Raw genomic sequence first — 17555 nt, 5'->3', positions numbered from 1 at the left:
AAAGCAGGAGGGTGGCGGCATGAAAATACACATGCCCAAAGTCAAGGTGCCCAGCGTGGTCTTCTCCAAGCCTACCATCAAGTCTCCCAAACTGGAGGCAGACGTCAGCCTCCCGCAGGCCGAGCTCAAGGCCACCGACATGACTGTCACGGCCCCCGATGTCAAGCTGCCCTCCGTTGAAGGCTCCCTGGAGCTCCAGGCGCCCGACGTAGAGGTCAAAGCTCCCTCCGCCGAAGGCAAGCTGGAGCTGGAAGGCACGGGCCTGAAAGGCAAGCTGAAGATGCCCAAATTTGACAAGCCCAAATTCACAGTCTCCTCCCCCAAGGCCGAGGTGCCCACAGCCGAGATCAGCCTGCCCAGCGCTGAGGTGGAGCTCCCATCCGCCACCGTGACGGCCTCAACAGAGGGCACTGGCGTGAAGCTGGAGAAGCCCTCCCTCAAGATGCCCAAAGCTGACATCAAAGCTCCCAAGGTGGACATCAGTCTGCCCTCTGTTGACATCACCCTTCCACAGGCCAGCGTCGACTTGCAGGCCCCCGAGGCCAGCCTTAGCCTTGAAGGAGAAGCCAAAGTCCCAGAGAAGGAGGCCACCAAGACCAAGGACGGCAAGTTCAAGATGCCCAAGTTCGGCATGCCTTCCTTTGGCTGGTCCAGCAGCAGAGAGGCCAAGGGCACCGTGGCCGCCGAGGTGGACGTCAGCCTCCCGGAGCCTCAAGTGACGGTGCCTTCCGGAGCCACCGAAGTGGAGGTGACCCTGCCCACGGCCGATATCCAAGTGCCCGGTGTGGAGGTGACCGTTGAGACGGGCACGGTAGCAGCCGAGGGTGAGAAAGGCCGATTCAAGATGCCCGACGTCAAGATGCCCAGCGTCAAGCTGCCCAAAGTCAAAGCTCCCCAGGCACAGGTCAGCCTGCCCAAGGCCGAGGTCTCGCTGCCCAAAGGCCAGGAGGGCGAAGCGGCCCTGCAGGGCCCCGAGGCCGAAGCCAGCCTGGAGGTGGCCGCTGGCAAAGCGGAGGGTGGCGGCATGAAAATACACATGCCCAAAGTCAAGGTGCCCAGCGTGGTCTTCTCCAAGCCTACCATCAAGTCTCCCAAACTGGAGGCAGACGTCAGCCTCCCGCAGGCCGAGCTCAAGGCCACCGACATGACTGTCACGGCCCCCGATGTCAAGCTGCCCTCCGTTGAAGGCTCCCTGGAGCTCCAGGCGCCCGACGTAGAGGTCAAAGCTCCCTCCGCCGAAGGCAAGCTGGAGCTGGAAGGCACGGGCCTGAAAGGCAAGCTGAAGATGCCCAAATTTGACAAGCCCAAATTCACAGTCTCCTCCCCCAAGGCCGAGGTGCCCACAGCCGAGATCAGCCTGCCCAGCGCTGAGGTGGAGCTCCCATCCGCCACCGTGACGGCCTCAACAGAGGGCACTGGCGTGAAGCTGGAGAAGCCCTCCCTCAAGATGCCCAAAGCTGACATCAAAGCTCCCAAGGTGGACATCAGTCTGCCCTCTGTTGACATCACCCTTCCACAGGCCAGCGTCGACTTGCAGGCCCCCGAGGCCAGCCTTAGCCTTGAAGGAGAAGCCAAAGTCCCAGAGAAGGAGGCCACCAAGACCAAGGACGGCAAGTTCAAGATGCCCAAGTTCGGCATGCCTTCCTTTGGCTGGTCCAGCAGCAGAGAGGCCAAGGGCACCGTGGCCGCCGAGGTGGACGTCAGCCTCCCGGAGCCTCAAGTGACGGTGCCTTCCGGAGCCACCGAAGTGGAGGTGACCCTGCCCACGGCCGATATCCAAGTGCCCGGTGTGGAGGTGACCGTTGAGACGGGCACGGTAGCAGCCGAGGGTGAGAAAGGCCGATTCAAGATGCCCGACGTCAAGATGCCCAGCGTCAAGCTGCCCAAAGTCAAAGCTCCCCAGGCACAGGTCAGCCTGCCCAAGGCCGAGGTCTCGCTGCCCAAAGGCCAGGAGGGCGAAGCGGCCCTGCAGGGCCCCGAGGCCGAAGCCAGCCTGGAGGTGGCCGCTGGCAAAGCGGAGGGTGGCGGCATGAAAATACACATGCCCAAAGTCAAGGTGCCCAGCGTGGTCTTCTCCAAGCCTACCATCAAGTCTCCCAAACTGGAGGCAGACGTCAGCCTCCCGCAGGCCGAGCTCAAGGCCACCGACATGACTGTCACGGCCCCCGATGTCAAGCTGCCCTCCGTTGAAGGCTCCCTGGAGCTCCAGGCGCCCGACGTAGAGGTCAAAGCTCCCTCCGCCGAAGGCAAGCTGGAGCTGGAAGGCACGGGCCTGAAAGGCAAGCTGAAGATGCCCAAATTTGACAAGCCCAAATTCACAGTCTCCTCCCCCAAGGCCGAGGTGCCCACAGCCGAGATCAGCCTGCCCAGCGCTGAGGTGGAGCTCCCATCCGCCACCGTGACGGCCTCAACAGAGGGCACTGGCGTGAAGCTGGAGAAGCCCTCCCTCAAGATGCCCAAAGCTGACATCAAAGCTCCCAAGGTGGACATCAGTCTGCCCTCTGTTGACATCACCCTTCCACAGGCCAGCGTCGACTTGCAGGCCCCCGAGGCCAGCCTTAGCCTTGAAGGAGAAGCCAAAGTCCCAGAGAAGGAGGCCACCAAGACCAAGGACGGCAAGTTCAAGATGCCCAAGTTCGGCATGCCTTCCTTTGGCTGGTCCAGCAGCAGAGAGGCCAAGGGCACCGTGGCCGCCGAGGTGGACGTCAGCCTCCCGGAGCCTCAAGTGACGGTGCCTTCCGGAGCCACCGAAGTGGAGGTGACCCTGCCCACGGCCGATATCCAAGTGCCCGGTGTGGAGGTGACCGTTGAGACGGGCACGGTAGCAGCCGAGGGTGAGAAAGGCCGATTCAAGATGCCCGACGTCAAGATGCCCAGCGTCAAGCTGCCCAAAGTCAAAGCTCCCCAGGCACAGGTCAGCCTGCCCAAGGCCGAGGTCTCGCTGCCCAAAGGCCAGGAGGGCGAAGTGGCCCTGCAGGGCCCCGAGGCCGAAGCCAGCCTGGAGGTGGCCGCTGGCAAAGCGGAGGGTGGCGGCATGAAAACACACATGCCCAAAGTCAAGGTGCCCAGCGTGGTCTTCTCCAAGCCTACCATCAAGTCTCCCAAACTGGAGGCAGACGTCAGCCTCCCGCAGGCCGAGCTCAAGGCCACCGACATGACTGTCACGGCCCCCGATGTCAAGCTGCCCTCCGTTGAAGGCTCCCTGGAGCTCCAGGCGCCCGACGTAGAGGTCAAAGCTCCCTCCGCCGAAGGCAAGCTGGAGCTGGAAGGCACGGGCCTGAAAGGCAAGCTGAAGATGCCCAAATTTGACAAGCCCAAATTCACAGTCTCCTCCCCCAAGGCCGAGGTGCCCACAGCCGAGATCAGCCTGCCCAGCGCTGAGGTGGAGCTCCCATCCGCCACCGTGACGGCCTCAACAGAGGGCACTGGCGTGAAGCTGGAGAAGCCCTCCCTCAAGATGCCCAAAGCTGACATCAAAGCTCCCAAGGTGGACATCAGTCTGCCCTCTGTTGACATCACCCTTCCACAGGCCAGCGTCGACTTGCAGGCCCCCGAGGCCAGCCTTAGCCTTGAAGGAGAAGCCAAAGTCCCAGAGAAGGAGGCCACCAAGACCAAGGACGGCAAGTTCAAGATGCCCAAGTTCGGCATGCCTTCCTTTGGCTGGTCCAGCAGCAGAGAGGCCAAGGGCACCGTGGCCGCCGAGGTGGACGTCAGCCTCCCGGAGCCTCAAGTGACGGTGCCTTCCGGAGCCACCGAAGTGGAGGTGACCCTGCCCACGGCCGATATCCAAGTGCCCAGTGTGGAGGTGACCGTTGAGACGGGCACGGTAGCAGCCGAGGGTGAGAAAGGCCGATTCAAGATGCCCGACGTCAAGATGCCCAGCGTCAAGCTGCCCAAAGTCAAAGCTCCCCAGGCACAGGTCAGCCTGCCCAAGGCCGAGGTCTCGCTGCCCAAAGGCCAGGAGGGCGAAGCGGCCCTGCAGGGCCCCGAGGCCGAAGCCAGCCTGGAGGTGGCCGCTGGCAAAGCAGAGGGTGGCGGCATGAAAATACACATGCCCAAAGTCAAGGTGCCCAGCGTGGTCTTCTCCAAGCCTACCATCAAGTCTCCCAAACTGGAGGCAGACGTCAGCCTCCCGCAGGCCGAGCTCAAGGCCACCGACATGACTGTCACGGCCCCCGATGTCAAGCTGCCCTCCGTTGAAGGCTCCCTGGAGCTCCAGGCGCCCGACGTAGAGGTCAAAGCTCCCTCCGCCGAAGGCAAGCTGGAGCTGGAAGGCACGGGCCTGAAAGGCAAGCTGAAGATGCCCAAATTTGACAAGCCCAAATTCACAGTCTCCTCCCCCAAGGCCGAGGTGCCCACAGCCGAGATCAGCCTGCCCAGCGCTGAGGTGGAGCTCCCATCCGCCACCGTGACGGCCTCAACAGAGGGCACTGGCGTGAAGCTGGAGAAGCCCTCCCTCAAGATGCCCAAAGCTGACATCAAAGCTCCCAAGGTGGACATCAGTCTGCCCTCTGTTGACATCACCCTTCCACAGGCCAGCGTCGACTTGCAGGCCCCCGAGGCCAGCCTTACCCTTGAAGGAGAAGCCAAAGTCCCAGAGAAGGAGGCCACCAAGACCAAGGACGGCAAGTTCAAGATGCCCAAGTTCGGCATGCCTTCCTTTGGCTGGTCCAGCAGCAGAGAGGCCAAGGGCACCGTGGCCGCCGAGGTGGGCGTCAGCCTCCCGGAGCCTCAAGTGACGGTGCCTTCCGGAGCCACCGAAGTGGAGGTGACCCTGCCCACGGCCGATATCCAAGTGCCCAGTGTGGAGGTGACCGTTGAGACGGGCACGGTAGCAGCCGAGGGTGAGAAAGGCCGATTCAAGATGCCCAGCGTCAAGCTGCCCAAAGTCAAAGCTCCCCAGGCACAGGTCAGCCTGCCCAAGGCCGAGGTCTCGCTGCCCAAAGGCCAGGAGGGCGAAGCGGCCCTGCAGGGCCCCGAGGCCGAAGCCAGCCTGGAGGTGGCCGCTGGCAAAGCGGAGGGTGGCGGCATGAAAATACACATGCCCAAAGTCAAGGTGCCCAGCGTGGTCTTCTCCAAGCCTACCATCAAGTCTCCCAAACTGGAGGCAGACGTCAGCCTCCCGCAGGCCGAGCTCAAGGCCACCGACATGACTGTCACGGCCCCCGATGTCAAGCTGCCCTCCGTTGAAGGCTCCCTGGAGCTCCAGGCGCCCGACGTAGAGGTCAAAGCTCCCTCCGCCGAAGGCAAGCTGGAGCTGGAAGGCACGGGCCTGAAAGGCAAGCTGAAGATGCCCAAATTTGACAAGCCCAAATTCACAGTCTCCTCCCCCAAGGCCGAGGTGCCCACAGCCGAGATCAGCCTGCCCAGCGCTGAGGTGGAGCTCCCATCCGCCACCGTGACGGCCTCAACAGAGGGCACTGGCGTGAAGCTGGAGAAGCCCTCCCTCAAGATGCCCAAAGCTGACATCAAAGCTCCCAAGGTGGACATCAGTCTGCCCTCTGTTGACATCACCCTTCCACAGGCCAGCGTCGACTTGCAGGCCCCCGAGGCCAGCCTTAGCCTTGAAGGAGAAGCCAAAGTCCCAGAGAAGGAGGCCACCAAGACCAAGGACGGCAAGTTCAAGATGCCCAAGTTCGGCATGCCTTCCTTTGGCTGGTCCAGCAGCAGAGAGGCCAAGGGCACCGTGGCCGCCGAGGTGGACGTCAGCCTCCCGGAGCCTCAAGTGACGGTGCCTTCCGGAGCCACCGAACTGGAGGTGACCCTGCCCACGGCCGATATCCACGTGCCCAGTGTGGAGGTGACCGTTGAGATGGGCACGGTAGCAGCCGAGGGTGAGAAAGGCCGATTCAAGATGCCCAGCGTCAAGCTGCCCAAAGTCAAAGCTCCCCAGGCACAGGTCAGCCTGCCCAAGGCCGAGGTCTCGCTGCCCAAAGGCCAGGAGGGCGAAGCGGCCCTGCAGGGCCCCGAGGCCGAAGCCAGCCTGGAGGTGGCCGCTGGCAAAGCGGAGGGTGGCGGCATGAAAATACACATGCCCAAAGTCAAGGTGCCCAGCGTGGTCTTCTCCAAGCCTACCATCAAGTCTCCCAAACTGGAGGCAGACGTCAGCCTCCCGCAGGCCGAGCTCAAGGCCACCGACATGACTGTCACGGCCCCCGATGTCAAGCTGCCCTCCGTTGAAGGCTCCCTGGAGCTCCAGGCGCCCGACGTAGAGGTCAAAGCTCCCTCCGCCGAAGGCAAGCTGGAGCTGGAAGGCACGGGCCTGAAAGGCAAGCTGAAGATGCCCAAATTTGACAAGCCCAAATTCACAGTCTCCTCCCCCAAGGCCGAGGTGCCCACAGCCGAGATCAGCCTGCCCAGCGCTGAGGTGGAGCTCCCATCCGCCACCGTGACGGCCTCAACAGAGGGCACTGGCGTGAAGCTGGAGAAGCCCTCCCTCAAGATGCCCAAAGCTGACATCAAAGCTCCCAAGGTGGACATCAGTCTGCCCTCTGTTGACATCACCCTTCCACAGGCCAGCGTCGACTTGCAGGCCCCCGAGGCCAGCCTTAGCCTTGAAGGAGAAGCCAAAGTCCCAGAGAAGGAGGCCACCAAGACCAAGGACGGCAAGTTCAAGATGCCCAAGTTCGGCATGCCTTCCTTTGGCTGGTCCAGCAGCAGAGAGGCCAAGGGCACCGTGGCCGCCGAGGTGGGCGTCAGCCTCCCGGAGCCTCAAGTGACGGTGCCTTCCGGAGCCACCGAAGTGGAGGTGACCCTGCCCACGGCCGATATCCAAGTGCCCGGTGTGGAGGTGACCGTTGAGACGGGCACGGTAGCAGCCGAGGGTGAGAAAGGCCGATTCAAGATGCCCAGCGTCAAGCTGCCCAAAGTCAAAGCTCCCCAGGCACAGGTCAGCCTGCCCAAGGCCGAGGTCTCGCTGCCCAAAGGCCAGGAGGGCGAAGCGGCCCTGCAGGGCCCCGAGGCCGAAGCCAGCCTGGAGGTGGCCGCTGGCAAAGCGGAGGGTGGCGGCATGAAAATACACATGCCCAAAGTCAAGGTGCCCAGCGTGGTCTTCTCCAAGCCTACCATCAAGTCTCCCAAACTGGAGGCAGACGTCAGCCTCCCGCAGGCCGAGCTCAAGGCCACCGACATGACTGTCACGGCCCCCGATGTCAAGCTGCCCTCCGTTGAAGGCTCCCTGGAGCTCCAGGCGCCCGACGTAGAGGTCAAAGCTCCCTCCGCCGAAGGCAAGCTGGAGCTGGAAGGCACGGGCCTGAAAGGCAAGCTGAAGATGCCCAAATTTGACAAGCCCAAATTCACAGTCTCCTCCCCCAAGGCCGAGGTGCCCACAGCCGAGATCAGCCTGCCCAGCGCTGAGGTGGAGCTCCCATCCGCCACCGTGACGGCCTCAACAGAGGGCACTGGCGTGAAGCTGGAGAAGCCCTCCCTCAAGATGCCCAAAGCTGACATCAAAGCTCCCAAGGTGGACATCAGTCTGCCCTCTGTTGACATCACCCTTCCACAGGCCAGCGTCGACTTGCAGGCCCCCGAGGCCAGCCTTACCCTTGAAGGAGAAGCCAAAGTCCCAGAGAAGGAGGCCACCAAGACCAAGGATGGCAAGTTCAAGATGCCCAAGTTCGGCATGCCTTCCTTTGGTTGGTCCAGCAGCAGAGAGGCCAAGGGCACCGTGGCCGCCGAGGTGGACGTCAGCCTCCCGGAGCCTCAAGTGACGGTGCCTTCCGGAGCCACCGAACTGGAGGTGACCCTGCCCACGGCCGATATCCACGTGCCCAGTGTGGAGGTGACCGTTGAGATGGGCACGGTAGCAGCCGAGGGTGAGAAAGGCCGATTCAAGATGCCCAGCGTCAAGCTGCCCAAAGTCAAAGCTCCCCAGGCACAGGTCAGCCTGCCCAAGGCCGAGGTCTCGCTGCCCAAAGGCCAGGAGGGCGAAGCGGCCCTGCAGGGCCCCGAGGCCGAAGCCAGCCTGGAGGTGGCCGCTGGCAAAGCGGAGGGTGGCGGCATGAAAATACACATGCCCAAAGTCAAGGTGCCCAGCGTGGTCTTCTCCAAGCCTACCATCAAGTCTCCCAAACTGGAGGCAGACGTCAGCCTCCCGCAGGCCGAGCTCAAGGCCACCGACATGACTGTCACGGCCCCCGATGTCAAGCTGCCCTCCGTTGAAGGCTCCCTGGAGCTCCAGGCGCCCGACGTAGAGGTCAAAGCTCCCTCCGCCGAAGGCAAGCTGGAGCTGGAAGGCACGGGCCTGAAAGGCAAGCTGAAGATGCCCAAATTTGACAAGCCCAAATTCACAGTCTCCTCCCCCAAGGCCGAGGTGCCCACAGCCGAGATCAGCCTGCCCAGCGCTGAGGTGGAGCTCCCATCCGCCACCGTGACGGCCTCAACAGAGGGCACTGGCGTGAAGCTGGAGAAGCCCTCCCTCAAGATGCCCAAAGCTGACATCAAAGCTCCCAAGGTGGACATCAGTCTGCCCTCTGTTGACATCACCCTTCCACAGGCCAGCGTCGACTTGCAGGCCCCCGAGGCCAGCCTTAGCCTTGAAGGAGAAGCCAAAGTCCCAGAGAAGGAGGCCACCAAGACCAAGGACGGCAAGTTCAAGATGCCCAAGTTCGGCATGCCTTCCTTTGGCTGGTCCAGCAGCAGAGAGGCCAAGGGCACCGTGGCCGCCGAGGTGGACGTCAGCCTCCCGGAGCCTCAAGTGACGGTGCCTTCCGGAGCCACCGAAGTGGAGGTGACCTTGCCCACGGCCGATATCCAAGTGCCGGGTGTGGAGGTGACCGTTGAGACGGGCACGGTAGCAGCCGAGGGTGAGAAAGGCCGATTCAAGATGCCCGACGTCAAGATGCCCAGCGTCAAGCTGCCCAAAGTCAAAGCTCCCCAGGCACAGGTCAGCCTGCCCAAGGCCGAGGTCTCGCTGCCCAAAGGCCAGGAGGGCGAAGCGGCCCTGCAGGGCCCCGAGGCCGAAGCCAGCCTGGAGGTGGCCGCTGGCAAAGCGGAGGGTGGCGGCATGAAAATACACATGCCCAAAGTCAAGGTGCCCAGCGTGGTCTTCTCCAAGCCTACCATCAAGTCTCCCAAACTGGAGGCAGACGTCAGCCTCCCGCAGGCCGAGCTCAAGGCCACCGACATGACTGTCACGGCCCCCGATGTCAAGCTGCCCTCCGTTGAAGGCTCCCTGGAGCTCCAGGCGCCCGACGTAGAGGTCAAAGCTCCCTCCGCCGAAGGCAAGCTGGAGCTGGAAGGCACGGGCCTGAAAGGCAAGCTGAAGATGCCCAAATTTGACAAGCCCAAATTCACAGTCTCCTCCCCCAAGGCCGAGGTGCCCACAGCCGAGATCAGCCTGCCCAGCGCTGAGGTGGAGCTCCCATCCGCCACCGTGACGGCCTCAACAGAGGGCACTGGCGTGAAGCTGGAGAAGCCCTCCCTCAAGATGCCCAAAGCTGACATCAAAGCTCCCAAGGTGGACATCAGTCTGCCCTCTGTTGACGCAACTCTTCCACAGGCCAGCGTCGACTTGCAGGCCCCCGAGGCCAGCCTTAGCCTTGAAGGAGAAGCCAAAGTCCCAGAGAAGGAGGCCACCAAGACCAAGGACGGCAAGTTCAAGATGCCCAAGTTCGGCATGCCTTCCTTTGGCTGGTCCAGCAGCAGAGAGGCCAAGGGCACCGTGGCTGCTGATGTGGACGTCAACCTCCTGGAGGCTCAAGTGACGGAGCCCTCAGGACCTGCCATCGTGGACGTGACATTTTCTGAGTCTGAGTTCCAAGCGCTGAGCTTTGATGTTCCCCTAGATTCTTCTTCTTGTAAAGAGGATATTGGTAAATCTAAATCTTCTATATTTAGGATGCCTAAAATTTCTCTTTCTAAAAGTTTCAAACCTCATGCACAAAGCCAGTCTGGATATGATGTTTCTGTGTCTGAAACTCTTTGTTATTCTTTAACAGAGGAATCTTCTTCTGTCCCTTCTGAGAGCGTTGAACCTAAACATTTTACTGACGTTAAGGGGGAGAGTGTCTCTAAAAGTACCAAATTCAGAGTTCCTAGCATTGGTTTCTCTAAATCTGAAGTGACTTCATCTCAAATTGATCTGGAGTCATCATTACGACAGGGGGATATTACTCTTACTAAATACCAAACTAATCTATCAGAATCGGAATCAAAAATAGCATCTCTTGCTGATGAAAATCTTTCAGATTTTGAAATTTTAAGTGAAGATGGTTCTGAGGAGCAAGGAGGTTTTAAGCTAGAGGGCAAAACCACATCTGCTGAAATATCTTTGGGTGACACAGAGGTCACAGTTAAAATTCCTAAATTCCGAAAACCAAAATTCAGAATTCGATCTAAGGGAAAAGCATCTGAAAGTGATGTTGGTGCCAATGTGGAATCTGAAATTTCCAAGGGAAGTATAACATCTGATATGACTTGTCCTGATATTGAAAAAACAGTTCAAATCCCTGATGCCCATCTTGGTGTCAAGTTGCATAAGCCTTCACTTGAAGTTGTTCAGGATGCACCAACAATGGATCCAAATCTCTCACCCATGGAGGTTACCTTGCCAAAATTAGAAGCAGAAATCCATGACCCAGATTTAGAGTGCAAGGCAGAACAGGAAGTAGTTACAGGAGAAAAGGGCACTGAGGAGAAAGAAAACAAATTTAAATCATCAAAATTCAAATTGCCTTCATTTAGGTGGTCCCCAAAGAAAGAAGCTATTGCTCCTTCTCATGTTGAGGAACATTTGGAAAGACCCACTTTGTCTACCTTATCTGGAGACATGGGATCTGAATTAACTTTTCCTGCTCCTGAGAATCAATACCTTCATGAAGAATTTGATACAACAGAAAAAGATGGTGAAAAGGCCAAAACCAAGAAGTCCCAATTTACCATGCCAAAGATCTCATTCCCTAAAATTAAGGGTCAGAAAGTACAGGTCTCTCTGCCTGTAGTGGAAAGTGGTGTTTCTGGACCCAAACAAGAAAAAGAAGGTGTTTCTGTTCAGAAATCTGAGAAAGGAAGTAGTGGAGAAGTTGCAGGACTGGGCATAAAAGTGCCCAAAGTATCAGTCCCAACTTCAGAATTTTCCAAACCAGAAGCCAAAGCTCCCAAAATAGAGGTGGATATTAGCATGCCTACAGGTGAGGTCAAAGTTCCTACCTGTGAAGGAGATGATCTGACACTGAAATCAGCTGCTGCTAATGCCAGCCTCTCCACCTCAGATATTAAGATGATACCTGAAGGTTCACTTGAGGTGAAGAGTCCTGACATAAGTGTTGAAAGAACATCAAGTGAAATTGCTGTGGGTGATGTAGAGATAAAAGCTGAAGGTTCTGAAGGGAAAACAAAAATGTCTAAATTCCAAATGCCAAAGGTAGGAATCACACTTTCTAAAGGGAAAGGGTCGGAAAAGAACGTTGGCCAATCCAAATCAGAAGTCAAGGTTCCCCATCTAAAAGCAACAGTAGAAATATCTGACATTGCTGTTGAAGCACCAGACTTGAAGGTAGAATGTGGCACAGAAACAAGGACTTACAGTCCTGAAGCCAAAATTACCAAAACTGACAGTAAGACATCAGAGGCTGATGTTCACCTCCCATCAGCTGACATTCCTATTCCAAAACCAGACAGTGATATTCAGGATTCAGATGCAGCAGTAAAGATCAAGGGGGAAATAAAGCAAGATGGAGATGGAGAAGAGAAAGAAGGACATTTCAAGATGCCCAAATTCAAACTTCCATCCTTCAGTTGGTCACCAAAAAAGGAAGCAAGTGTTAAATCTGATTCTGGAGCAAATTTGGAAGACCAAAAGCTTGTTGTCATGTCAAGCAGAATAGACACAGAAGTGAATGAAACTGCAACTGATGATCAAGGTAGTGGGCCAGACCTTGATCTGGAAATATCTGCAGGAAAAGTTGAGCAAAAAAGTCCAATTAAAAAGCCTCAATTTGTCATGCCTAAAATTTCGCTCTCCAAGATCAAGGTTCCAAAATCTCAAAAAGTTGAAGCTGATGCTACTCTTCATAAAACAGAAATAGAGGGTGATGATTCTATTAAGATACCTGATATAGAAAAATGTCATCCTGAAGGGACGGAAGAAGGGGCACAGATCAGCATAAAACTGGCTGACACTACAGTCCACACTCTGGAGTTTTCCAGAGTAGAAACTGAAGCCTCTAAAACTGAAATAACAGTCAGCTCAGCAAAGATTGATGCTTCTTTGGCTCCCTCAGAGGGGAGTTTTCAACAGGTCGACTTAAAAATAAGTTCTACCAATGAATGTAACATTCAAAAAACAGGTACTAAGCTCTCCAAAGGAGAAGCTTCAGTTGATTTGAAGAGCCCTGATATATTAACAGAAAGCTCATCAGTTGTGGATGGAAGAAAAGTGAAATTAGAAGGTCCTGAAGGGAAGATTAAAATGCAGAAATTCCAGAAGACAAAGTTTGGAATCACTAGAACAAAAGGGAAAGTCCCAGAGACAGAGATCAGTTCTCCAAAAATAGAAGCTGAGCTACCCCAACTAAGAACAACAAAAGAAATTGCTGACATTGCTGTGGGAGTTCCAGCATCAGAACTTATATCTGATGTGTCAGATCTGGAGTAGTTGATGGTAAGGTAAAAACACCCCAAGCTCTGACAAGTGGCATTGAAGATGCAAAGGTAGACATAAGCACCAAACCAAAGACAGAGGGGGTTAGTGAGAGTCTTGAGGAGAAGGAAATCAAATTAAAAGAACATGAAATAAAAGCTGAAGTTCAGACTGAAGAACATCAGGGATGGTTTAAAATGCCAAAATTCAGAATACCTGCATTTGGCAGGTCATCCTTAAAGGAAAAGAAGAGTGATGCCAATATTGAAAGAAGTATGGAAAAAGCTCAGGCAACTATTCCTTCTGCTAGAGTACAAACTGAAACAAGTGCTCCTGAAAATACCTTCTCATTACCACATGCAGTTGCTGAAATTACTATTGGAAAAGAAGGGATTCAGAAATTAGGAGATTCTGTGGAGAGTTCTAATGTTAGCTTGCCAAAGATTGAAGGAGACATTTCATTATCCACAGAAAGAACAGATAGTAGAGTGAGTATTCCAACAACTGAAACTTACGCAGATGTAGTTAAGCGCAGTGCTGAAGGACATACTTCAGAAATCACAGTGTCTGCAGCAGAATTGTCTAAGTCATACCCAAGCACTTTGGAAACTGACAAAGACAAGAGTTCAGCAAATAGGTTTCCTACGTGTACTCTGTCATCTCCAGAGCATAAAGGCAAATCACAGGATATAAATGTCCAAAAGGTAGAAAGTTCCATGAAGTTAGAGACATCAGGGGTAGGATTCAAGCCATCATCAGCTGAAATTACTCTGGATGCAACACAGAAGAAAACAGATGTTAATCTTCCAAAGGAAGAGCTAGATATTCAAAACAACGAGGCAGCAATTAAAAAAGGAAAGATAAAGGGTGAGGTGAAAATCACAGGAAAAGACAGTGAAGAAAGTCAATTAAAAAGGACTACGTATGAATGGTCCACAGCAAAAGGATCAGAAGATGGTACTTATGTTACTGCTAAGCTGGAAGATCTAAAGGTAGAAGTTCCAACATTGAAGACGGATGTTAAAATTACTGGAGTAGATCCTGAAATGAAATTTCACGTGAAAAGTGTTGAAAAGGATGTGTCTGCAGGAGTGGAAGTGCAAGTAGAAGATAGAGCAGAAACAAGTAAAATTAAAGCATACAAGTTTAAGATTCCAAGGTTTGGAATGTTGCATTCTGAAATCAAGGGGTTTGAAGATGATACCAATTTGCCAAAGTCAGAAGCTGATTCAGCACCTAAATGTGAAAGAGGCACAGCAGAAATGCAGTTACAAAAACCAGAAGGATCAATTGGCCTGAAAAGTCCAGCTCTAGATTGTATAGAAGCATCTGCCAGAGTAACAGGGGAAACAGTGGACCAAACACAAGGTGTCCCAGAAGTAAGTGTAAGAATTCCCAAACTAAAAATACCAAGATTCACTTTCAGAGCTCCCCCAATTGAAGCTGATGTTTTACTGTCAAAAGTAGTAACAGATCCAAAGGGATCTAGTACTGACATTGAAATAGTGCAACTGCAAGCAAGCTCTGCTATCCCTGAAGAAACCCCAGGAGCTGTAGAGGGGGGTATTCAAAAAGCAAAAAGCAAAATTTTAACACTGACTGAACCTGCCATTAAAACAGCCCAAATGACAGCTACCATAGAGTCCTCCCTTTCAAGTGCAGGGCAAGACATTCATTGGTCTTACATAGAGGGCCAAGAAGTAAGTGAAAAAGTAGAACCTGAACATGTTGCTATTGAGCGGTGTGAGATTTACACTACTGAGATACTGAAAGAATCAGAGATTCTATCATCAGAGGTCAAAACTGCTACTTTGGGATTCTCATTGCTCAAGGCCAAGTTGCCTGAATCACACAGTGATTTAGATGTGCTGGTCCAGCAGCCATCTCCAACAGGAGATGCATCAGTGAGAAAACCTACAGGTGCTGGTGAAAGCTTTGGAGTAGCTGCACAGGGAAGTGGCAGTGCTGAGCTTAAACTATCTGACAAACCACACCGTGGGTCTGAAGAATCTAGAGGAAAAGTAAGTTTGTCAAAGTTAAAAACATCTGCTGCTGAAGTAAAGGGTTCCAGTAAACTTGAAGAGAGTTTTCCTGATAAATCACCAGAGAGAATAACTGCAGCTCCTCTCTCTGAAGATGAAGATGTAGTTGAAGCAGTGGAAGGTGAAGAAAAAGACATAACCAATGAGAAAGAAAAGACTGATAGTAAAAGATCTCCTGGAAGATTTAAATTTTGGCTTCCAAGTATTGGCTTTTCATCTTCTGGGGATGAAACAAGCACAGATGCAAAAGCAGAAATAAAAAAATCAGTTCCAGAAGATGTGAAACCTGCTGACACATCAGATGATTCCTCTAAGCAGGCTGAAAAAGCTGGATGGTTTAGATTTCCCAAGCTTGGTTTCACATCTCCTTCCAAAAAGGCTAAGTCTGCTGACAAAGAAGAGGTGGGTCATAAAGAGGGGAGACTCTCAGATGAAGATAGCCCAACAGATAAGCCAGATGTGTTTTTTGATGCACAAGAAAGCTTATCACCTAAAGAAATAGGAGAAAGTGAAAAAGCTGAAATTGATGGGGCCTCATCTATTGTGACATCTTCAGCAAGAACTGAACTGATCTTGTTGGAGGAAGAAAAAGAGAGTAAATCTAGTATTGTTGGAGATACAGCCAAATGAAGGTTGTATTTTCTCAATCCTCAATCCTCAACAAAAACAAAATCATCCACAGAAGAGAATGTTTTCCTAATTTTCTAATAACTGAAAATTAAAAGCCAAGGTTGGTATTCATGAGAACACTTGAACAATTTTTCAAGTACATGGATGTACTAGATTGTACACTAATAAAAATAATGATTTCTTCATATCTACCCCAAGGGCAACAATTATGACAGGTGCAGATGAGCCCATAGGTTGAGCAAAGTCTGAGTAGATACCAGAACCACGAAAGTAAATCATTGAAAGGCTCAACAATACCAAAAGACTTGTTAAAGAGGCTTCTCAAAACACACCAGTTATATTTAGATTACAGATTATTTCCAGAATGGGCTCTAAACTAGTATTATGAGAACTACACTTACCTGTTTAGATTTTGGAACTTTCTGATCTACTTTTGCTTTGTTATTAAAAGGTTTTTTCTTTATTTCAGCTAAGGTAGTATGTATATTCCACAAACATTTTAAAATATAAAATAAAAATTAAATATTAGTGTAGAGAGACTAATGCTTTGCCTCTTCCTCTCTTCTCATTTTTTTTATTATTGTGGCAGGTCATATTTAGCCTTACAATAATTTAAAATAAAAAACAGCAAAACCCAACAGAAAAATTTCAAGACCAAAAAACATGTAACTAAATCATGTTTGTAAGATACCAGAATAAAACATGCTTACAAAGAATATTATTCAAATGTGGATAAATAAATTTTAATGTATATACTTATGGGATTGTTAAATGCTTAGAATGGTCTGCCACACTGGTGGAATTGCTTCAGAGATTTTCTGGGAAAGGAGGTGTATATAATTATTTGCTCCTTTGTTTATATTAATGCTTCTCTCAAGTGCACAAGGAAAACCAGGATGTGTATGTGACAGCCTTCACATGTACCATTAAAACACTGTCTGTATTCTTAATTCACAATAAACTCACTATAGGAATAATAACTTGAGTAGCGTGAGTTACTGACATTTCTGATTAGGAAAATCCCAGCTTAAATTTGCAAAACTTTGCATGTTCTTCATGTACTTAATGACAGCACAGTTCCTTAGTGTAAGGGTAATGGAGACTTTTCACTCAAAGTTGAATCATAGAATATGTTGAGTCAGAAGGAACCTTTCAGGATCCGTGAATCCCACTCCTGGCCCCGCACAGGACACCCCAGGACTCGCACCATGTGCCTGAGAGCATTGTCCAAAGGCTGCTTGAACTCTGTCAGGCTTGGGGCTGTGACCACTGCCCTGGGGAGTCTGTCCCAGTGCTGAAACACCCTTTGGGTGAAAAACCTTTCCTAACATCCATCCTAAATCCCTCATGACTCAGCTCCAGCCGTTTCCTCAGGTCCTTTCACTGGCCATGAGAATGAAGAGATCAGCACCTGCCCCTCTTGCTTCCCCTCATGAGGATTTGAAGGCCACACTTGAGCTCTCCCCTCAGTCTCCTCCAGGCTGGACAGACCAAGTGACTTCAGCCCCTCCTCATACAGCTTCCCCTCCAGACACTTCATCATCCCTGTGGCCTCCTTTGGACACTCTCTAATGTCCTTTTTTTTACTGTGGCACCCAACACTGCTCACAGGACTCCAGGCAAGGCTGCCCCAGCACAGAGCAGAGCAGGAAAATCCCCTCAAATACAAAAACATTTTCCAGGAGAGTTTACTCACCAGTTCCTGAAGTCCTCCTCCTGTCCAGAGTTGAAGTTTTGCTGTCCCTTTTCCTCCTGCCGAGATTTTAAGCTCAATTTCTTTGTGGCTTCTTTGGCCAAGACGGCTGCAATCACCACTTCACTCACAAGATCCTCTCTCCAGAATGACAAGTGCAGACATGCTTCATTATAGTAGTTTTCCCATATTTCTCCATGTTCTTCTTAGTATAGGAAAGCAGACACAGCAAAACACTTAGGAAATGGGTTGTAAGTGAAGTGCACTTGGTTGTCTAACCATCTGTAGATTAAGATGTTCTTCATTTCTTCTCTTCTTCTTATCACAGAATCACAGAATGTTAAGGGGACAGAAGGAACCTTAAAGATCATCCATCTAACCCCCTGCCATGGGCAGGGACACCTTCCACTGGCCCAGCTTGCTCAGAGCCCCATCCAGCCTGGCCTTGAACACTGCCAGGGATGGGGCAGCCACAGCTGCTCTGGGCAACCTGTGCCAGGGCCTCAGCACCCTCACAGTAAAGATTTTTTCCTTGTAGCTGATCTAACCCTGTTTCACTTACAAGACCGTTAGAATAGAACAGAACAGAACAAAATAGAATAGTTAATTA

At 52.7% G+C, this 17555-nt stretch overlaps 1 protein-coding gene across 1 annotated transcript in view; it reads left to right on the top strand.

Moving 5' to 3' along the window:
* The window catches only part of LOC118687354 (protein AHNAK2-like), a 131734-nt gene extending 115502 nt beyond the window's left edge, over positions 1-16232 (top strand). Inside the window, 3 exon segments of the mRNA XM_054515227.1 lie at positions 2-7614; positions 7645-12598; positions 12601-16232. Coding sequence (XP_054371202.1) covers positions 2-7614; positions 7645-12598; positions 12601-15252 — 15219 coding nt within the window. The 3' untranslated portion in view covers positions 15253-16232.
* The last annotated feature ends 1323 nt before the right edge of the window (positions 16233-17555 follow it).

The sequence above is a fragment of the Molothrus ater genome, chromosome 6 (assembly GCF_012460135.2).
Source record: "Molothrus ater isolate BHLD 08-10-18 breed brown headed cowbird chromosome 6, BPBGC_Mater_1.1, whole genome shotgun sequence".
In the NCBI taxonomy this organism is placed as follows: domain Eukaryota; kingdom Metazoa; phylum Chordata; class Aves; order Passeriformes; family Icteridae; genus Molothrus; species Molothrus ater.
Note: the sequence above shows the minus strand (reverse complement) of the source record. Positions and strands in the feature narration are given on the sequence as shown.